The following is a 23,821-nucleotide window of genomic DNA, read 5'->3' on the forward strand; positions in this document are numbered from 1 at the left end:
AGATTACAGAAATATTATTCAAACAGGACACTTGTGAACCAATCAGGTTTGTACAACATAGCAGAATCTTGAATCTATTAATCAACAACCAGTCATTATACAGACAAGTGATATAGTCACAAAACTTGGCAATCAACTTTGTGACCTTAAAACTATAGCCAACTATTTTGGCCATAATAAGTATAATAAGACAGTCAAGGTAAATGACTTCTAGGTGGTCATACAATAACAAGATAACAAGGGTGGTCTTATGCCCTGTGTCAAGGCGACCCAAGGCACCAAGCGGGTTACAGAAGCAAAACAAGCTGGTTAGTAAAAATGTATACTGTCTGGAATTATCACATTCCATGATTCATGGCAAGGGCAATTTTCCAAGGCCCAAGGTTGCCCCCCTTTTCCTTTTGGTGTGGAGCAAAGTTGCTGCTGAAATGGCTCTGAACAGAATGGAGTGACTTAGGGAAGTTTGCTGAGCCAGTTCAATTTCCATCCACATGCAGGAGGCAGAGAAAATGAACTGAGAATAGGGCAAGGCTATAAACTCTAAGTCCATCCCTAGTGATGTACTTCCTCCAGCAAGGCTACATGACCTAAACCATCCACAACCTCCCTAAACTGTGCCACCAGCTGGGGACCAAGTCTTCAAATACCTAAGCCTGTGGGGGGGGGCTGCATTTTTTGTTCAAATCACCACATCATTTATTTCCTTTGCCTGGTGTGTTTGGACAGCATTCTGTTGTACCCTGATCCTGCGACCCCCCCAGTGACCACCAAGGAGTCCGGAGAGTATGCAAAAGCAAAGAGCCTTTATTCAGGCTTAAGCTCTGGCCCTCAGATTTCACCCAGGCGGAGGATCCGTACTGAGAACCCCATCTAGGGTGGGGTAGGCTTTTATAGGGAAGTTTCACAGAAGCCTGTGCACACCAAGCATCCTTTAAAATAATTGGGTGATCCTATGCCCTGGTAGGGACTGTCTTTAGGGCACTGGAATGTGCTGTTATCTGTGGGGCCAGAAGTTTCTGTTTTTACCTTATAAGGCTGCTATATGGCCAGGCTTGCTTGATCTATAGCTTTCCAGGATGGGGGTGGTAGCTGAAGATTACAACATGCCTGGGCATGCCCGGGCTTGCCTGAAACAGCTAGTCAGAACGGAGTTAGTGCCGCCTTAAGCCAAGCAAATTACAGAAGCAGAAAGAAGCGGTTAGACAGTTGGCGTCTCTCACATTCAATAGAAGTGCTTGAAGAAAGGGAGAGGGAGGAAGGAAAGCAAGGAAAAGGGAGTGAGCATGAAGGAGGCGTTGTGGATTTCTTCCAAGGGTCCTGGAGGCAGAAAAGGAAGGGAAAGCCCAGCCGAGCAGTGTCTGGTGGAATGCGTTAGCTCACCTTGGATGTAGCAGTTCTGAGGCCAGCAGGGGCCAGGAAGAAGGTGGGCCTCAGCAGCTGAGGTGGAGGAAGCTGATGGCAGAGGAGGGAAGGGAAGGAAGTCACTGGAGACTAGAGGGGGCTGAGGGAGCATCATCCAGGATGAGTGATAGAACTGGCTTGAGAGAAGAATGCAGGGTTGGGGGACTGATTCTTCACTCCTGGCTCCTGGCAGAGGGGAGAGACCTAAGATAATTATGGTGGACCTTCTTCCGGGGGCAGAGGGAAGGAGAGAGGGCAGGTAGTTGGTACAGAGGCAATGGGCAGCTTTTCAGGGAGGGAGCTCAGTCCATCTGGTGCTCAGCCCTGAGTTTAGAACAGTCCTTACACTGGAAATGTCCCTGAAAAGATCAGCATTTGAATGGCTTTGCTCATTTGGTCCTTCTGATCCATGTACTCTGAAAGCAGCTTAGATCAGACCACAGCAGCCCTGGCTGAAAGGGTATAGACAAGGGGTACTTGCTTCCTCTGGGGCTAAATGTGGGCTAATGGGGCACACAGGGCAGTAAACTCTGCCATAAGCCTGACAGTGACCCTAAGTCAGGCTTTTCCCAGTCCTGGGTCCATTGAGCCCACTTTCCGTGAGCTCTGCGACCTGCAAGTGACCCAGTTACCTCCCAGCACTCCACTCATCTGGCCCTGCCAAGTTCCATGTCTCCATTGTGTTACTAGGGCCCACAAAGAGTCCCTGAGAAAGGCTGGCTATGGTACCCTATTGCCACAGACAAGGGACCAAGACTTACCCATTGTGGGCAGCCATTCCCTGGGGTTGGGCCCTGGACTATGAGAGTAGAGAAAGATAGTGGAACCATGTATTCAATTTCTCTGTTCCTCTGTGGATGTGATATGACCAGCTGTCTCAAGCTCCTACCTCTAACTTCCCCACAGTGATGGTCTGTAACCTGGAAGTGTGTGCCTTCCTCCCCTAAGTTGTATCTTTGTCAGGATATTTTATCACAGCAATGGAAATGACCATCCCTCAAATGGTACCATTCCAGAGCTCCTCAACTAGCCCCAGCAGGACCAAGGCTAGCTAGGCTCCTGCCTGACAGCCCAGGGATCCCAACTTGAGAGCTTAGCTCATTTCCCACTTGGGGGCGTATTTGTCACACCCTCCCTACCCCATGGGGTACCCAGGTTTCTGCCAGAATCTAGGACCTTCCTCAGTGAGACCTGACTAGGGCTTGGTGGAGGCCACAGCACCCCTCACCCCACAGGGCTCATCTGTGCAGGGTGAAGGGAGGGCAGTGGGGGCCTGGTGAGGGGCCCACGGCTGTGCTCCAGAAGCTTTTGGGAATGTGAGTCAGGGAGTAGGCAAGGTAGGGGTTGAGGCCAGAGGGGAAGCACATGGGGTGGGGAGCTCAGCAGGCCTGGGCAGAACTCTGAGGAGGTCTCTGCCCTCATGGCCTCCCCAGCCGCCTGCAGGTGTTGAGACAGCAGGGGGGCTATGGCAGGGGCATGACCCTTACAGCAATGGTGGCTGGCCCTGTCACAGCTAATGACCCTGATGGCCCAGGCTGAGAAGAAGGTGGGGGTACACAGAGGACAAGAGGCAGAAGACGCCTCTGTGTGTATGTGTGTGTGTGTGTGTGTCTGTGCAAGTGTATGTATCTGTGTATCTGCATGTGTGTCTGTGTCTGTGGGTGTTTGTATGTGTCTATGCAAGTTTATGTATCTGTGTTTCTATGCATATGTGTTTGTACCAGCATATCTGTGTATCTGTATGTATGTCTATGTGTGTGTGTGTATTTGTGTGTGTCTGTGCTAGTGTACGTATCTGTATATCTGTATGTGTGTGTGTCTCTGTGTGTGTTTATGTCTGTGTGAATGTGTATATCTTGTAACTGTATGTGTGTATCTGTGTTTCTCTTTGTGTTTGTATGTATCTGTGCTGGTACAAGTATCTGTATTTCTATATGTGCATTTCTCTGTGTGTCTGTGTGTGTTGTTTGTGTCTGTGTGAATATGTGTACCTGTGTATCTGTATGTGTGATGTGTGTGTCAGTACCTTTCTTTGTGTTGTTATGTGTCTGTGTCAGTGTGTCTCTGTATATTTGTATGTGTGAGTGTGTATCTTCCTGTGTGTGTATATCTGCATGTATATGTGTGCACATGCATGGGAGCAACTTAGGGACAACACCCTTACCCCTCTTTCCTTCCCCAGCCTACAGGACCGTGTGCAGTGTCAATGGGCCTCTGGTGGTACTGGACCAGGTCAAGGTAAGACTCTCTGTCTCTTTTCTGGCCTGAGACCATATCCTGGACACTCCTTTCCCTTCTAGGGTTTCTGCTGAACTGCCCATCCAGGGAGGGGTCTGTCCTGTTCTTTTTAATTCTACCACCCACTCCTCAATTCTCCATCTCTACCTGTGTTCCCAGACATCCAACTTCCTCTTCCTGCCTGCCAGTGGGAAGCTGTAAAAAACACAAACACCCCTGTGTGCTGGGCCTTTAAGAGCCTGTTCTACCCAGATGAACAGACCTGGGGCCTTTGTGCCCCATGCCTTCGCCAGCAGAGTGGTGTGCCCAGCTTTCTCAAAGGTTGGTTCCCTCTGCCCCTTGCAACTACAGTAAGGAACCAGACCCACTCTCAGTCAGGGCAGCATCCAAGTTCACAGGACCCTGCTGTGTGGCCCATTCATGTGGGGGATGCTGGGGGGAAGAGCCTACCCAATCTCCAGTCAGGCTTCTAGAGTTTTGATTTTATTCACCTTAAACAATTTCATTATTTAAATTGGCAAGGAGCATGATTTACTTTTTAGATCCAAATTGCTGTAATAATAATTTTTGTATGTGTATGCGTGTATTGCCTGTGTGTAGGTAAGTGCACCCGTGTCATGCAATGCCCACAGAGGAGAGAAGAGGCTGTCAGATCCCCTGGAGCTGGAGTTACAGACAGTTGTTAGCTGCCATGTTGGGTGCTGGGATTCAAACCCGGGTCTTCTGCAAGTACAACCAGTGTTCTTAACCACTGAGCCATCTCTGCAGCCCCTGTAATAATAATTTTTTAAAAAACAAAATAGTTCATTCTTTTCTCGTGTGACAAGTCATTAGATCTCTTTAATTGTTGTGTTTGTACTTGTTCTTGGGGAACAGTGTATACCAGTCAAATCAGAGCAGGCAGCACTTTAGTCTCCTAAAATATTATTATTTCTATGTGTTGGGGACATTTAAGCCTTTTTCCTTTAGCTGTTTGTTGTTAATTTTGGTTTGAAATATTTTTCTTAAAAAAAATTTTTTTTTTTTACATTTAGTGTGTGTGTGTGTTGTGTGTGTGTGTGTGTGTGTGTGTGTGTGTAGGTCAATGCACAACTTGCAGGAGTTGGGTCTCTCCTTTCGCTATGTGGATCCCCGGGAATCAAACTCAGGTTGCAAGCTTGGCAATGAGCACCTTTACCCACTGAGCCATCTCGTCAGCTTCTTGTCTCCCTCCTGCTTTCCTTCCTTCCTTCTTTTCTTCCTTCCTTCCTTCTTTCCTTCCTTCCTTCCTTCCTTCTTTCCTTTCTTTTTTCCTTTCTTTCATTCTTTCTTAGCTAGGGTCTCACTCTGTAGCCCAGGCAGCCCTGGAATTTAGCAGTCCTCTTGCCTCAACCTCCCAAGTGCTAGATTACATGTATGAGCCCTTATGCCCAGCTTCCTCTAGCTGTTTTGAAATGCATACTTAAGGCTTCTTAGGGGCTTAAGCTCAGTGGTAGACTGTTTGTCTAACATGCAGGAAGACCTAGGTTCAATCTCCAATACAAAAAAGAGGAAAAAATCATTTATTTATATCCAGGTATGGTAGTAGAGTTCAAGGCCAGCCTGGGCAACATGAGATACCTCTTGTGTTTAACACCAGTTCCATCCCAATCTTCATGTGGGGGGATGTGGGAGTGTGCATGTGTGTGCACACACATGTATGTGGAGGTGTCTAACATGCAGGAAGACCTAGGTTCAATCTACAATACAAAAAAGAGGAAAAAATCATTTATTTATATCCAGGTATGGTAGTAGAGTTCAAGGCCAGCCTGGGCAACATGAGATACCTCTTGTGTTTAACACCAGTTCCATCCCAATCTTCGTGTGGGGGGATGTGGGAGTGTGCATGTGTGTGCACACACATGTATGTGGAGGCCAGAAGTTAACATTGGGTGTTGTTCATTCACCTTGTTTTTTTTAAAAAATATTTTATTATTTTTGTTTTATGTGTATGAGTCTTTTGTCTGCATGTATGTAAGTATACCCGTGTTGTGCAAAGCCCACAGAGGCCAGAAGAGTGTGTCAGATCCCCAAGAACTAGAGTTATGGATGGTTGTTAGCCACCATATCAGTGCTGGGACCCAAACCCAGGGGTCCTCTGGAAGAACAGCAAGTGTTCTTAACCCCTGAGCCATCTCTTCAGCCCCATTCACCCTGTTTTTTAATACAGTCTCTCAGTGGGACCTAGGGCTCACTCATTTGGCTAGGCTGGCAAGCCAGTGAGCTCCAGGACTCCACCCATGTCTGCCTTCCCAGCTCTGCGATGACAAGAGCAACTCACCACACCAAGCTTTTCATATAAGTTCTGGGGATTGAACTCAGGTCCACAGCAAGCACTTTATTGACTGAGCCATCTCCCAAACCCTCAATTTATTTGTATTTATTTATTTATTTATTTATTTATTTATTTATTTATTCTCCAGCAGCCCAAACTGGAGATGGGCTCCAGTTTCAAATTCAAATTTACTGTGTAACCAAGAATGACCCTGAACTCCTGATTCTCCTACTTACACCTCCCAAATGGGTACGTACCACCACACCCAAAGAGCGAACCTAGGGCTTCATGTGTGCTAAATAAGCACTCTAGGGAGTCAGCTCCTGACCCTTTTTTGAGACACGGTTTGCCATGTAGTCCAGCCTTGCCTTGCATGATTCTCCCAAGTAACAGGATCCCAGGTGTGTGCTGCCATGCCTGGCCCATCTCAGTGTTTCCTACTAGCTGTTGTCATCCTATGTCAACAGGGAACTTGTAAAAAATATAAATTCTTGGGCTCTATCTCAGACTGACAGAACCAGATGCTCTGGGGCCCAGAAGCCTGTTCTCACATTCCCTCTAGGTGCCCTGACCTACCTGAAGTCTGAGAAGCATTTTTCTAGGACTGTGAATCCCAGTTCCTTGTCTATCATATGATAGGGCTACTAGGTTGGTGTGAGCGTGAGGTCAGATAGCATTAGGTTACCATTCCCTGAGAACAGCAGCAGTTGCTCTGTCTGGACCTTGAAATTGCTAAGAAGTTGATTAATCCATGGCACCAGCATCACCCTGCCATGCTCTGTGCTTCACCTCCATCTTCACAGGCTCCTCAGCAGCAGGGTTAGAGAGGACCTGGGACTGGACTGGGAAAGCAAAGCTAGATTCCCAGACCTGTGGCTCTGCTGGGGTGGATGCATTAGTAACTAGTGGAGCACAATGGCCAGAGATGACACCCAGAGAGTGCTGAACTTGCAGAGGAAGGAAAGGAACAGGTAGTCTACAGTCTCACAGACTCCAGGAGAAAAAGAAGGCACCCCACGCACCCCTTTCCAACTGTCTACCCTGCTTTCCCCCTTCCTCAGGTCATGGGCACCATTCTGCCTCAACAGCACCACCTTCTGCCCATACTGACCCATGCAGGCAATTGCCCTTCTTATTTCCAGTCAAACAGAAGAACAAGAGGCCTGGAGATAGAACTGAGGTAGAGTGCTTGACTAACATGTACAAGACCTCGGCTTAGATTCCCAGCATGGAGGAACAAAAGAGGGAAGAAAAACATGAAAAAGAACCTTAGATAAGAAAGGAAGACGATGAAAAGACAGGTCATGAAATTTGCAAATTATGTGTCTGATAAAGACCTCGTATCACCATTGTATAGAGCATTATCTCCAGAGGCTGGAGAGATGGCTCAGTGGTTAAGAAACCTGGGTTTGATTCCCAGCACCCACATGGTGGCTAACAACCGTCTGCAACTCCAGTTCCATGGGATCCACTGCCCTCTTCTGACCTCCTCTGGCATTACACCAGGCTCCAGACTTGGTATAACAGGCCTGGGGAGGTGAGGGGGCCACACTTAGAGAAACACTGATCTAGACCCTTCCAACTCCTATATTCTGTGATTCAAATTAGCTCTTATTTAAGACTTGGAAGGGGCTGGGGAGGTAGTTCAGTTGATAGAGTGCTGGCCCAGCATTCATAAAACCCTGGGTTCCAACCCCAGCACCACATAAACCAGGCATGATAGCACATGTCTGTAATCCCAGCAGTTAAGAGGCAGAGGCAAATCATAAATTCAAAGTCATCCTTGGTTACATAGTAAGTTCAAAGCCAGCCTGGGCTACAAGACACCCTGTCTCAAAACAAACAACAAAAATACTTGGAGTAAGCACATACCTTATCCTTCAGACTTGATCTCAGATGTCTGCGGCTGCTTTCATCAGACTGCATGGTACAATTTCCAAAGAGTTCCCACAAGGCCCTGCAGAGAGGCCTTAGTGACCATCACTCTTTCGGAAGTCTTGGCAGGTTTGCTCAGAATGTTCTGGGTCCTTCCTGTATACTCAGCAGCAGTACTCAGCAGTAATGTTGGTTTAATTACTTTTCTCATTGTGGTGACAAAATACCTGACCAAAGTAACTTAAGGAAGGAAGGGTTGGTTTATTCTGAGTCAAGTGCTGAGGGTGCAGTCCATCACAGCGGGAAAGGTACAGGGACAGGAGCCTGAGGCAGCTGGTCACATTGTATTCAGTCAGGAAACAGAGAGAGGTGCTGGAGCTCAGCTGGCTTCTCCTTTTGGTTCAGTCTGAGACTCCAGTCAACAGGATGGTGCCACCTACATTCAGGGTGAGTCGCCCTCCTCATTTAAACCTCTCTGGAAACATCTTCACTGACATACCCCGGGGTGTATCTCCTAGGTGATTCTAAATGCAGTCAAGTTGAGCAGCAGAGCAGAAGAGTTGCATAGACTTCCCCACGCCCTGTAGGCCTCCTGTATAACAGAGAGTAGACAAAATCCAGATTACATTGACAGGTGGGGCTTGCATGGCCAGGGTGGGGCTTGCATAGGCAGGGTCAGGCCTGTGTTGTGGCTCCTTGGAATCAGAGCTCACAGTTTCGCACTGGAACCTCCTCTTTGCACCCACTGCTCAAACTGGTTATCAAACCTCCTCTCTCCAAAAACAGCACTCCCCTTCACTCACATCCACACACAGAGCTGGGCATCCTCTTCCTAAGAGAGTCTAGACTCTTGTCTCCCATGCCAGGTCCTCCTCTCATCTGACAGCCATCTGACAGTTCATGTCTTCTGACTTCATTCTCCAGGGACACACAATGTGCTGCTGCCTTGTCTCCCTTCACCTCACAACTCCTCATACACATGAAAATGTCCATTTTACAAAGCATTCTCTCTCTCTCTCTCTCTCTCTCTCTCTCTCTCTCTCTCTCTCTCTCTCTCTCGTAGAGATCAAACCCAAGACCTTCTGCATGCAAGAAAAGCATTCTGCCCTGAGCTCCAGCTCCAGCCATTTCCCCCCACTGCCTGCCCAATTTTGTTGAGTCCATTCATTGATTGGTTTCTTTTAGGCCCCCTCTGGCCTGCTCTCCAGCTTGAAATTTTCCTCTTAAAGCTGACAGCCCTCCCCCTCCAGTGAAATGACAAACAGGGAGGACAGTGGTGGTTTCAGATGGAGACCCAGGCCCACAAAGAGCTAATGGGAAGAGGAAAAGAGACAGCCTTTGCTGTAAAACTCATTTCCCTGGGTTCCCTCTGTCTCTCTGCTCTTGGGCTCCCTCTTGTGGTTGAGAGCCCCAAATGGCTGGGCTTCAGCATCTACCACCTCCTGGCGTTTCTGTTGGGGAAGGTCTCCCCTCAAGGAACCCCATTCCACAGGGCCTAGGACACCTTTGAGTCTTTCTCTTCACCAGACAAACAGAATTGCCTTTAGTGACCACCAGTGCTGCGAAACCAGGCAGAGATGCCCTGGGAGAGTGGTCCCACCCTGGTCACGTTTTGCTGGGCAACAGGTTCCTCTACCTTCTCCCCAGTCCCCCAAGGTCATTAGTGTATGACCAGCAGGGGGGGACAAGATGGAAGTTATGAGATACCTTTCTGCACTACAACATGACCCTAAATTTCAATATATTTTAATGACAAAAATAGCACACACCCTCGTACCCAGTGAAACAAAGGAAACGCAGTTTGGCCACCCTGTCCCCAGTAACTGCTGTAAAGTGTGAGACCTGCCATGTGTATTCAGCACAGCCTGGGCTAGACCTATGTGCTGGTCCCCACGTCAGCATGTCCCTCCATGTTCTGCAGAGACATTTGTCCTCGTTCTGTTGGATGGTGACCCAGCAGGTTGTCAGGGATCTGTGGCAGTTAATCTTCATTATCGACTCCACTGGGTTTTAGAATCACCTAGGAGACATACTGCCTGGCATATCTATAAGGGCATTTCCAGAGACTTAAAGTTTTTATTGAATTTTTGTGTATTTCATACATAAAATCATCTTTATAACCCCCCTTCCCCATTGGCACCCACCCATACCCCCCCCCAACTGGAGTTCATACATTCTGTCATTTGTGTTAAGGCCTATCATGTAAAGTTACTGTCCCCAGACATACTTCAGTGCGATTTCATCCACTGGGATCTAGTCTGTCTATCTAGAGTCCTAGCCTTTAAGAAGATCAGTTCATTCTCACCAGCAGTAATCAGCTGCCAATAATTCTTAAACTAAGATTGGGACCTGCTGTTCATTTCCACAGCTCTGTGCTGGGTTTTTGTCTGCTTAAGTTTACATAGGTCTTGTGCATGCTGACACCATTGCCATAGGTTCATATGAGGAGAGTCCCAGGAGTCTGTAGGACTATTTCCATAAAGCCATGCATGTCCTCCCTGGCTCTCGCAATCTTTCCTCCCCCTCTTCTGCAATGGTCACAGACAATTTCTGTGTGTGACCACTTATGAAACCCTGTATCTGTCTCTTGAAAAATAAGCTTCTAAAAAAAAAGAAAGAAAAAGAAAAAGAAAGAAAAGAAGCTTGTTTGATGGGTGGTGACTGGGATATTTGTCTATAGATTTAAGGATCCATATTACATTTGTCTAGGGACATGACAGCCTTGGAGTTTTCTCTAAGATCTATGACCTCTCCAGCTATGTGTATTTAGCTAGGTTTACACTACCAGGCATGAGTTTCCTCCCACTGAGTAGGCTTTAAGTCCAATTAAGTAGCTTTGATTACCCCTAAGATAAAAGTGGCACTATTGCACCAATGTCGTTTGCTGTGCTGGTCATTGCTGTGGTTTTTAGACCTTAAGCTGGGGCTGGACCATCAATTGATGTTTTCCCTAGGCAGATTGCATGGTGCTCTCCAAAGCTATGAGAGCTAACCTTCAGGGGAGGTGGCTTCCTGGTCAGTTCCAGCTCCGTTGCTCCAAATCCTGTGTCCAAAGTATGTCCTGTCTTCAGCAATAGGGTCTTACCATCAAATTCTGGGAGGCAATCAAGGACTGTGGCAATAACCTGTGTAATTTTTGGAGTCTCTTTGACTACCCTAGCCAAAAACAATGTAAAGTTTCTCCTGTCTGGCATGGTTTCTTATTATGTAGCCTTCAGCTATACACATGGACTCATGTAGAGGTATTGTGTGTGTAATTTTCAGTAGGTTTTTGGACTAATACCATTCCCTCTGGTTTTTTAATACTGTGGAGCTGTACACACTAACCTCCTCCTTTATGAACCTGTGCACACTGAACTCTTCCTCTATAGGCCTGTGTACACTGACCTCCTCCTCTGTAGACCTGTACACACTCACCTCCTCTTCTATGGACCTTTGCACACCGAACTCCTCCTCTATTGACCTGTGCACACTAACCTCCTACTCTGTAGACCTGTGCACACTCACCTCATACTCTATGGGCCTGTGCACACTCACTTCCTCCTCCATAGACAAAGGTGTAAAGACACACTCACCCCATCCTCTGTGCATCTGTGCACACTTCCTCTTCTATAGACCTGTCCACACTGAACTCACTCCTCCTCTATGGACCTGTGCACACTGAACTCCTCCTCTATGGACCTGTGCATACTAATGTCCTCCTCTATACATCTGTATACACTCACCTCCTCCTCTATACCTGTACACACTTACCTCTTCCTCTACGTAACTGTACATGCTAACCTCCTCCTCTATACACCTGTACACACTCAACCCTCCTTCTATGGATGTGTGCACGCTAAACTCCTTCTCTATAGTCCTGTACATACTCACCTCCTCCTCTATAGGTCTGAGCACACTGACCTCTTCCATTGTGAAACTGCGTACACTAAACTCCTTTATGAACCTGTACACACAGAACTCCTCCTCTATAGAACTGTGCACACTAACCTCCTCCTCTTAGAGCTGTACACACTCGCCTCCTCCTCTATAGATATGTACACTTTGAACTCCTCTATGGAAATGTGCACACAGACCTCCTTTTCTATGAACCTGTACACACTGACCTCCTCCTCTATGAACATGTGCACACTGGTCTCCTTCTCTAGGAAACTGTGCACACTCACCTTCTCCTTTATTAACCTGTGCACACTCACCTCATCTTCTTTAGACTTGTGCATAATCACCTCCTGCTCTATAGACCTGTGCACACTGAATTCCTCCTCTATGGACCTGTGCGCACTGACCTCCTCATCAATGAACCTGTGCACACTGAACTCCTCCTCTATGGACCTGTGCACACTGACCTCCTCATCAATGAACCTGTGCACACTGACCACCTCCTCTATGGACCTGTGCACACTAACCTCACCTCTATGGACCTGTGCACACTAACCCCTTCCTCTATAGACCTGTACACACTCACCTCCTCCTCTATAGACCTGTACACACTCACCTCCTACTCTATGGATCTGTGCACACTCTCCTCCTACTCTATGGATCTGTGCACATTAACTTACTCCTCTGTGAACTTGTACACATTCACTTCTTCCTCTGCAGACCTTGAAATACTTAACTCCTCTCTATAGACTTGTGCACATGTAATTCCTCCTCTGTAGACCTGTGCATCCTGAATTCCCCCCCTGCGGACCTGTTCATGCTGAACTCCTTCTTTGTAGACCTGTGCACACTGAACTTCCCCACCACGGATGTGTATACACTCACCTCTTTCTCTATGGACCTGTACACACTGATCTCCTCCTCTATAGAACTGTACAAGCTCACCTCCTCCTCTATAGAACTTTACACACTCACCTCATCCTCTATGGATCTGTGCACACTAACCTCCTCCTCTATAGGCCTGTACCACTCACCTCCTCCTCTATGGACCTGTGCACACTAACCTCCTCCTCTATAGGCCTGTACACATTCACCTCCTCCTCTATGGACCTGTGCACACTAACCTCCTCCTCTATAGACATATTCACACTAACCTCTTCCTCTATACACCTGTACACACTCACATCCTCCTCTAAGGACCTGCATGCAATGAGCCCCTCTGTGAAACTGTGCACACTGACCTGCTCTTCAATCAACCTTTGCACACTAACCTCTTCTGTAGAACAGTGTGCACTGAACTCCTCCTCCATGGACCTGTATACATTCACTTTCTCCTCTATGAACCTGTGCACAGTGAACTCTGCGGACCTGTGTACACTGACCTCCTCCTCAATGAATCTGTTCACACTAACCTCCTCCTCTATAAACCCAAGTACACTGAAATCCTCCACTATCAACCTATGTACACTGAACTCCTCCTCTATAGAACTGTACACACTAACTTCCTCCTCTATATACCTGTACACACTCACCTTCTCCTCTCTGGACCTGTACATACTCACCTCCTCCTCTACAGACCTGTAAACATTGAACCCCTCCTTTATGGACCTGTGCACACTAACCTCCATCTCTAAAGACCTGTGCACAGTGACTCATCCTCTGGACCTGTTCACCTTCACCTCTTCCTCTATGCACACTGAACTCCTTGTCTATGAACCTGTGGACACTAAAATCCTCTATGAACCTGTACACACTGAACTCCTCCTCTATAGACCTCTTCACACTGGACTCCTCATCTATGGATCTGTGCACACTAACCTCCTCCTCTATAGTCACGTACACACTCACCTCCTCCTCTATAGATATCTGCACACTGAACTCCTCCTATATGGTCCTGTACACACTCCTCCTCCTCTATGAATCCGTGCACACTGAATTCTTCCTGTATAGACCCGTGCACACTGAACCCCTCTGTGAACCTTTACACACCACCTCCTCTTTAGATATGTACACACTGAGCTCCTCTATGGACCTGTGCACACTGAACCCTTCCTCTATGGATGTGTGCACACTGAACTCCTCTACAGACCTGTGCACACTGACCTCCTATATGAACCTGTGTGCATTGAACTCCTCTATGGAACAGTACACACTGAATTCTGCCTCATGAACCTGTGCACAATGATCTCTGTGGCTCTGTGCTCATTGAACTCCTCCTCTATGGACCTGTGCACACTGAACTGCACCCCTATGAACCTGTGCACACTGAACTCCTCCACTATGAACCTGTGCACACTGAACTCCTCCGCTATGAACCTGCGCACACTGAACTTTTCCTCTATGAACCTTTGCACAGTGAACTCCTCAGTGAACCTGTGCACACTGAACTTATCCTCTATGAACTTGTGCACACAGAACACCTCCTCTGTAGATGTGTACACACTGACCTCCTCCTCTATGGTTCTGTACACACTCACCTCCTCTTCTATGAATCTGTTCACACTGAACTCCTCCTGTATGGACCTGTGCACACTCACTTCTTCCTCTATAGGCCTGTACAGTACACACCTCCTACTATGTAGACCTCTACACACTCACCACCTCCTCTGTAGACCTGTACACACTCACTTCCTCCTCCATGGACCTGTGCATACTGACCTCCACTATGAACCTGTGCACACTCACTCCTCTATAATCCTGTACACACTGAACTCCTCCATGGACCTGTGCACACTGAACTGCTCTGTCAGCTATGCCCATGGACCTCCTCCTTTATGGACTGTGCACACTCACCTTCTCCTCTATAGATCTGTACACTCTCATCTCCCTTTTATACTCCTGTACACACTCACCAACTTCTTTATAGACCTATGCACACTGAACTCCTCCTGAATGAACCTGTGCACACTTTCCTTCTCTATGTTCCTGTGCACACTCACTACCTCTTCTATGTTCCTGTGCACACTAAGCTCCTCCTCTATAGATCTGTACACATCACCTCCTCCTCTATGGACCTCTGCACCCTAACCTACTCCTCTATGAATGTGTGCACACTCACTTCCTCTTCTATAGACCTGTGCACACTGAAGTACTCCTCTATGGACCTATGCACACTATTGTCCTCCTCTGTAGACCTGTACACACTCACCTCCTGGTCTATAGACCTGTGCACACTGAACTCTTCCTCCATGGACCTGTGCACGTTAATCCTCTCCTCTATGGACCTCTACACACTCACCTTCTCCTCTTTAGACCTGTACACACACAACTCCTCCTCTAAGGATGTGTGCACACTAATATCCTCCTCTATAAACCTGTCCACACTCACCTCCTCCTCTATGAACCTGTGCCCACTAACCCCCTCCTCTATAGACCTGTCCACACTCACCTCCTCCTCTACAGACCTGTGCACATTGAAATCCTCTTCTATGAACCTGTATGCACTCATCTCCTCCATTGTGGTCCTGGGCACACTGAAAACGTCCTCTATGAACCTGTGTGCACTGAACTCCTCTGTAGACCTGTGCACACTGATCTTCTCCTCTATGGACCTGTACACACTCACTTCCTCCTCTGTAGTCCTGTACACACTCACCTCCTCCTCTACCGACTGTGCACACTGAAATCCCCATCTATGAACCTCTACACACTCACCTCCTCTGTGGTCCTGGGCACACTGAAATCCTCCTCTATGAACCTGTACACTCTGAACTCCTCCTCTGTAGACTTGTGCACACTGATCTCCTCCATAGACCTGTACACACACACTCACCTCCTCCTCTGTAGTCCTATGCACACCGATCTCCTCCTCTATGTACCTATACACACTCACCTCCTCCTCTATAGACCTGTACACACTGAACTCAACCTATATGAACCTGTGCACACTAATCTCATTCTCTATAGACCTGGACTCACCTCCTCTATAGATCTGTGCACACTGAACCTCCCCTCTATGTACTCGTGCACCTTGAAATCCTCATCTATGGACCTGTGTACATCTACCTCCTCCTCTGTAGACCTGTCAACACCGAACTCCTCCTCTATGGATGTGTGCACACTAACCTTCTCCTTTATGGACCTGTGCACACTAGTCTCCTTTTTTTAGACCTGTCCACACTCACCTCCTCCTCGATGGACCTGTGCACACTCACCTCCTCATCTATGGACCTGTGCACACTCACCTCCTCCTCGATGGACCTATGCACACTCACCTCCTCCTCTATGGACTTGTGCACACTCACCTCCTCCTCTACGAACCTGTGCACACTCACCTCCTCCTCTATAGACCTGTCCACACTCACCTCCTCCTCTATAGACCTGTCCACACTCACCTCCTCCTCTATAGACCAGTCCACACTCACCTCCTCCTCTATAGACCAGTCCACACTCACCTCCTCCTCTATAGACCTGTCCACACTCACCTCCTCCTCTATAGACCTGTCCACACTCGCCTCCTCCTCTATAGACCAGTCCACACTCACCTCCTCCTCTATAGACCAGTCCACACTCACCTCCTCCTCTATAGACCTGTCCACACTCACCTCCTCCTGTATAGACCTGTCCACACTCATCTCCTCCTCTATAGACCAGTCCACACTCACCTCCTCCTGTATAGACCTGTCCACACTCACCTCCTCCTGTATAGACCTGTCCACACTCACCTCCTCCTCTATAGATTTGTACACACTTGCCTTCTCCTGTATAGACCTGTCCACACTCACCTCCTCCTGTATAGACCTGTACACACTCACCTCCTCCTCTACAGACCTGTCCACACTCACCTCCTCCTCTATAGATCTGTACACACTTGCCTTCTTCTCTATAGACCTGTCCACACTGAAGTCCTCCTTTATGAACCTTTGCACACTGAATTTCTCTTCTACATGGTCTCATGCACACTGATTTGTGGGAGCTCCTACTCTATCACAGGCCTTCTGCCCTTTCCTTTAGTTTGCCATACAGAAATTACAAATCTGTATGTAGTCAAATATTTTTATTTTTATGCTTCTTTAAAGTTTTTGTTATATTTGTTTATTTATTTAGGGATGGTTGGACAACCATACCATGGTATGCTTGTGGAGGTCAGAGGACATCTTTTGGAAGTTGATTCTCTCCTTCCACCATGTGGGTCCAGGGGATAGAAATTGGGTCATCAAGCTTGGGGATAAGTGCCTTTACCCCCTGGGGTATCTCTGCTCACCCTAGTTTAATGATTCTTAATTTCTTGTCTTGATGTAAGAAATCTCTCAAAGTTAGGTGAGGTTGTTCTGTTATTATGCCAGCACTTGGGAGGTAGACACGGGAGAATCAGGAGTTTAAAGGTAGACTTGTTCATATAGCAAGTTTGAAGCCAGCCTGGGCTACATGACCTTGTGTCTAAAAAAAAAAAAAAGATACCTCTCATTTGTCATTTAGGTGGTTTATTCAGGAAGAAAGGAAAGAAGAAAGTTCTATCAGCATTTGAAAATCTATTTTAGATTTCATGTATTTATTTATTTTTAGATAGGGTGTCATTATACTCCTAGCTGGTTTGGGGCTTGCTGTATAGATCAGGCTGGCCTTGAATTCACAGAAATTAGCCTGCCTCTGCTTCCTGGTTAAAGGTGTGTACTACTATGCCTGGCTTAGTTTTATAGTTAATGCTTTTTTACTCTTCTGATGTGTTTCTGGCATGGTTTCCTCTAAGTAGATGCTCACTTCTCTTGGCAGTGTTTGTCCTACACAAACTCTTTTATCATGTGAGATGATATACTACATTGTTCATAAAATTTATATCTATTTATAGGTTGTCTAGTCTGTCCCACTGAACCATCTGTGTGCCTCATATCAACTTACTATTTGACTTCAGTAACTTTATAGCAGTGTGTGTGTGTGTGTAGACCAGAGGTCAACCTTAGGTGCTGGGATTAAAGGTGTGCACTACCATACTCGGTTAAAGATCTATTTATTTATTTATTTGTCTATCTATTTTTTAATTTTTTTTACTTTCATTTTAATTTTATGTGTATGAGTGTTTTGCCTGCATGTATGTACATGTAATCATGTGCATATCGTGTCTGCAGAGGCCAGAAGAGGGCATTAGATCCCCTGGAACTGGAGTTACTAAAGGTTGTTAGCCATCATGTGGGTGCCGGGAACTGAAACAGGGTTCTCTGCAAGAACAGCCAGTCCTCTTAACCACTGAGCCATTTCTCCAGCCCCTTTATCTATCTATCATCTATCTATCTATCATCTATCTATCTATCTATCTATCTATCATCTATCTATCATCTATCTATCTATCATCTATCTATCATCTATCTATCTATCATCTACCTGTTTGTGTATGTGTGTATGAATGTATGCACAGGTGTATAGAGGGTACACTGGCCTATGTGCATGCATTCAGAGGAAATAAGAGGGTGCCAGGTGTTCTCCTCTATCACTCTCTGGCTATTCCTTTGAGGCAGAGTCTCTCTCTGAAACTGTGGCTGTTTTGTTGGCTATGCTGAAAGTCAACAAGACCCACTGATCCTCTTCTCTACTCCTCTGGGAACTGGAGTTACAGGTATGCACCAGACACTGGGATTGTTACATGGGCGCTGGAATCCAAACTCTAGTCTTCATGCTTGAGCAGAAAGTGCTCTTAACCACTACACCACCTCTCCAGCCTCCTCAAGTATTTCATTTTTATTTTTAAAAAATGTTTAAATTGGCCAGGCATAGGGGTGCCTTTAATCCCAGCACTTGGGATGCAGAGGCAGGCAGATCTCTATCAATTCGATGCCAATCTGCCTCCAGGACAGTCAGGCCTACATAATGAGACCCTGTCTCAAAAAGCCAAAAAAATTTTTTTGATTACATTTTATTGTGTGCGTGTTTGTGCTCCTCTCTCTGTCTCTCTCTCTCTCTCTCTCTCTCTCTCTCTCTCTCTCTGTGTGTGTGTGTGTGTGTGTGTGTGTGTTGTTTTTGTTTAACATAAGTGCTGGTTATCAGAACTCAATCCTCATGTTTGTATGGCAAGCAATGCAAACAATTTACTGACTAAGCCATCTCTCCAGCCCTTCCTTTCTCTCTCTCTCTCTCTCTCTCTCTCTCTCTCTCTCTCTCATTTTGATTTTGGTATTTGGAGACAGGGTCTCATATACCCCAGGCTGACCTCTAATTCACTGTGTATGGAAGATGACCTTGAACTCCTAATCATCTTACCTGAACTTTGGCCTCCTAAATGCTGGAATTACATGTGTGCATCATCATGTTCCGCTATTCCTTGTTTTTTTGTTTTGTTTTTAATGTTCTTATTCTTTAAAAAAATAATTTATTGAGAATTTCATACACACATATAAGGTGTTTTGATCAAATCCATGCCCACTCCCTCCCCTCCAACTCCTCCCATATCTCCCCATCATTTTTTTCTGATAATTTCATGTACTCTTTCTTCTTTGATTTTTTTAATGGGGCTTTTGTCTACTCTAACATTCCCCCCTCTGAAGAGGTAACCCTAAAATCTTTTAAGGATTAGATAAAAGCTCCCAAATACTTTTGACATTTGCACTCTTTGGAACAGAGTATGTTGCTAAGAGGCCCAAGAACATTGTGAGTTTTAGCCAGGAAACTGGCTACTTTTCTTTGGGGTCTTTTTACCCTAACTGCCTAGCCAATTCCTACCTCCAATTCTTATCACACCATCTTCTGAAGAGGTTACCCAACTTGCAGATAGGGAGTCAGGATGCAGACTACTCTGGCTTCTTCCATGCTGAACAGGGATGCAGGGTGAGGCAATTGGAGTGCCCCTACAGTGGGTCTATCTAAAAGACTCCCAAATTGCATAACTCTTATCTGTAGGGGAAAAAGAAAGTCCTTGACTGGTGAACAGGAGATATGAAGAGAAGTAAAGGCAAGAGTGATTGGTATTATGAGTTCTAGACAGGGGTTCCTCCTCATTTTTCTTTTATCTTCCAAGGCTGGACTCTAGAGTGATGGATTCAGGATTTGCTTTCAGGTATTTTGATAGCTATTGGAGTGGTTAGAATCAGTGTCAGTTCCTCTCAAAAGGCTTCTAGATATGGGGAGAAAACAAATTTATCCATCATTTTAGAACAATAGCAGGTTGTCTCCCTTAGCTATAGGTGGGCACTACAGTATTGCAGACCAAGATTTAGTCTTACATCTGAGCAGCACTTTCTGATTAGGAAAAAAATTGTCAATGAGAAATAATTGTCTAAATAACTTTTTTTTTTTTGGTCTTTTTGAGACAGGGTGTCCCTGTAGTCCCAGCTGTCCTGGAACTCGCTATGTAGGCCAGGCTGGCCTTGAACTCACAGAGATCCACCTACCTGTGCCTCCCAAGTGCTGGGATTAAAGGTGTGTGCCACCATGCCGGCCTTGTCTAAATAACTTTTTATATGGATGAAAGCCTAATGTCTGGGAAGTCTAATCCCTTGAACTCTTAAAGAAATATACTGATGACTTTACTCTTTGGTTATACTTTCCTTTTGGATGTTTAAGACCATACAGTTGGCCAAAATAAATCAATTTATTTTTACACTTAAGGTCATTTGAGGATCTGTTCCTCAGGGGTCACATGGGCTTGGGAGGAGCTCCTGGCACCTTTCTTTTACCAGTTCCATCTATGTGAAGATAAGTCAAAGGTCCTGCTTGACTGTGGCTGGCTTTACTTGGAAGCATGGATGAGATGTTTTCTCTGAGTTGACCCTCCTCTTTGTAGACTGGACACTGGTTCAAATCCAACTCATGGGGTCTCTATGTCCTCCCCTGAACAAGAGGACAGGTGACTCACCACAGGACATTTTGAGAGATGTTCCATAGTCTTCTGGAGCTTAGTCAACCTTGGAAGGTAAGGGGCAAAAACTGTCCTTTAAGTCCCTCTGACCACACTAGTATAGGCCTCAAACTATGGCTGTTAAACATCCAATAAGGTTAGTTCCATCAGTCTGGTACTTTTAATTACCATGTGCTATGTAGATAAAGCTTGGGAAAAAAAACAAATATTATCAGATAAACCTTGACTAGATATATATTTTGTTCCTTAAACTAGTTGACTAAACTATGACCTTAGAAATTTTAAGATTATTGTGTATATTATTTTTGTCTCATCCTTTATATAGACAGCATAACAAACCTACCCAGACCTTCATCACTTGCTTAGGCTTTCTTATTTTTTCTATTTTGGAAAATATCCCCATTCCCATATCCTTTAACATCTTTTGCATTCTCACTTTCTTCTTTTTTTTCCAATAATTATGGGACCTAATAGCATTAACAAATAAATTTTACATCTGTTGTGAGACTTCATTTCCTGAGGATGCTAAGCAATGCTTATATTTACTCTCTTTTAAGATTCTAGCGTTTAATTAAAGTTTTACTGGGGAAAAAATGAATTTACTGAGCTTATTTACCGAGATAACTGAGGGGTTGCTGAGGTGTATATATGACCTGAGGGTATGCACACTGGTAAGCCTTTACCCAGCAGGAGTCATGCCTTCTCTTCCTAGCCTTCCCCAGATTATACACTATAGCCCTCCCCAAATCCAGGAGGCCATGTGTGATTAGGGCCAAATTACATATTGGCTGGGAAGAATGGTTGAATATTCGGTTGAGGGTCCAGTGACCCTGCTTGGCCCTCCTTTAATGAATGAGCACAACTGTCAACAAGCCCAATTGTGACGATGTTTAGCAAACAGACACAGCTGAAGTCATGATGATGGTAGTTATTTTATGCAGGAAAGACTGCTGTACAGCATCATCTTATTAAAAGGAAATGGAATTTAAAAGGATTTGGTGCTAGGAGCCACATACGAGGAAGAACATACATCATTTGTTTTTCTGAGTCTGTGTTACTTCACTTAGTATAACAGTTTCTAGATCCATCTATTTACCTGCAAATTTCATTATTTCATCTTTCTTTACTGCTGAATAGAACTCCATTGTGTAAATATACCACATTTTTGTTAACCACTCAGCAGTTGAGGGGCACTGAGGTTGCTTCCAATCTCTTAGCTATTGTGAAAAGAGCAGCAACAAACACGGTTGTACAATTGTCTCTACAACAGGATGAGCCCTTTGGGTATATGCCAAGGTATAACTTTGGTATAACTGGGTCACACAGTAAGCATCTGTTCTTATTCTCTTTTAAGATTTTATTTTTATTTTATGTATATATGTGTCTATGTGTATACATGAGTGCACGTGCCAGTGGAGGTTAGAATAGTTCATTGGATCCCCTGGAGCTTGAGTTACAGGCAGTTGTGAGTTGCCTGATATGGGTGCTGGGAATTGAACTCAGGTCCTCTGGAAGAGCAGCAAGTACTCTTAACTGCTGAGCCATCTCTCCAGCCTCAGACCATTCTTGTTATATGTGTGTTGATGATGGGGGAGGGGGGGTACATGTGCCATGGCACACATGTGGAGGTCAGAGGACCACTTTATGAAGTTGGTTCTCTCCTTCCTTCCTTCTTCTTTTTTTTTTTTTTTCCTCTTTTTGGGACATGATGTCTCTGTCGCTCCAGCAGGCCTGTAACTCACTGTGTAGACCAGGCTGGATCTCACAGAGATCCCCCAGCCTCTGCCTCCCTAGTGTTGGGATTAAAGGTGTGCTCTACCATGCCTAGTTTCTCCTTTCATCTTTATGTGGGTTCTGGAGATCAAACTCGAGTTGTTAGGCTTGGTGGCAAGGGTCCTTACCTGCTGAATCATCTCACTGGCCCCATATTCCTTGTTTTGAAACAGTAGTTTTGTTGGATTTTGTCTGTAATCATAGATATTTTTTTTTATTTTACCCCCAAATTTTGGGGATAATCAGTTTTTATCTTTTCATTATTAACAAGATAAACTACAGTAACTGACTTTTCTATCAGAGTATACTTGCATTCCTGAAATTCTCAACTTCATCTCTTTATTTTTTGTTTGTAGAGTGAATTTATGCTCATTTAAAATTTTTTTTTCGTTTTTTTTTCTTTTGGTTTGTAACTTGGTCGTTTTTATACCTTGTTGGATTCAGTTTCAAATATTTACTTTAGGATTTATATCCCTCATGAGTGAGGTTGCCTACAGTTTCCCCACAATTATTTTATTTTGGTATCAGCATCATGCTTGCCTCACAAAATGAATCAAACCCCGTACCTTTACTTCCATGCTCTGGAAGAATGTAAGCAGATTTAAAATTATTTGTTCTTGCTTGTTGGAATTCCCTGGCACAACTATCTGTGGCTGATGCTTAAAAAACTTTAAACTACTTAATATTTAAAAAATTATAGTATCAGCTAGGCATGATGGTACACACCTTTAATCTCAGCACTTGGGAAGCAGAGGCAGACAGACTCTCTGCAAGTTTGAGGCCTGCCAAAACTACATAGTGAGATCATTTCTCAAAAAGATTGTAGATAATTCCGGCTTTCTATTCATTTTTAATTGGTTTTGGTTTGAGTTGTGTCCCTCAATGTCTTCATTCATTTTATCTAAATTCATATGTATATATCATAAAGGGTTTTCCTATTCCTTTTATTATTTAACAAGCATTATCAGTGGAGCTGGTTGTAACTTTTTTTATTCCAATAGCTATTTGTTCAATGCTTCTCTTTTTCTAAGATTGATTTTTATTTATGTGAATGTAAGTGTATCTGTGTGTGTATGTGCGCATGCAGGTGCCCAGAGAAGCCATAAAAGGGCATCAGATCCCCTGAAGGTGGAGTTACAGGCAGTTATGAGCCACCTCCACCCCTTTTGGGTGCTGAGAATGGAACTCAAATCTTCTGCCATAGCAGCAAGTGCTCTTATCTGTCACTGCAGCCCCTATTTTTCTTTTTTCTTAATTGATATTTCCTAGTTGTCATTTTATGAAACTTATTAAAGAATCGGTTTGGAAGCTGTGCATAGTGGTGCACACTTGCAATCTCAGTACTCAGAAGATTGAGGTAGGAGGATGAAAAGTTTGAGGTCTGGGGTACTTATTAGAACCCTATCTTGAGAGAAAGAAAAAGAAGGGGGAAAGGGAGGAGGGACAGAGAGAGAAAAAGGCAATTTGGATATTTTAGATAACACTTTTATTTGTCTGTCGGCAGTTCTAGGGCTTTCTGTGTACCAAGCAAGCATTCTGCCCTCGACCTCTGAGCTCAATTGGGATTGAAATTATTT

General features: G+C 45.2%; 1 protein-coding gene across 2 annotated transcripts in view; it reads left to right on the forward strand.

Moving 5' to 3' along the window:
* Positions 1-23,821, forward strand: part of Atp6v1b1 (ATPase H+ transporting V1 subunit B1) — a 40,998-nt gene that overhangs the window by 6,085 nt on the left and 11,092 nt on the right. For both annotated transcript variants that reach the window (XM_008824695.3, XM_008824696.3), the window contains exon 2: positions 3,584-3,639. In XM_008824695.3, coding sequence (XP_008822917.1) covers positions 3,584-3,639 — 56 coding nt within the window. The remainder of the gene's footprint in view (positions 1-3,583; positions 3,640-23,821) is intronic.

This window comes from Nannospalax galili, unplaced genomic scaffold (assembly GCF_000622305.1).
Source record: "Nannospalax galili isolate Female #2095 unplaced genomic scaffold, S.galili_v1.0 scaffold389, whole genome shotgun sequence".
NCBI classification, from domain to species: domain Eukaryota; kingdom Metazoa; phylum Chordata; class Mammalia; order Rodentia; family Spalacidae; genus Nannospalax; species Nannospalax galili.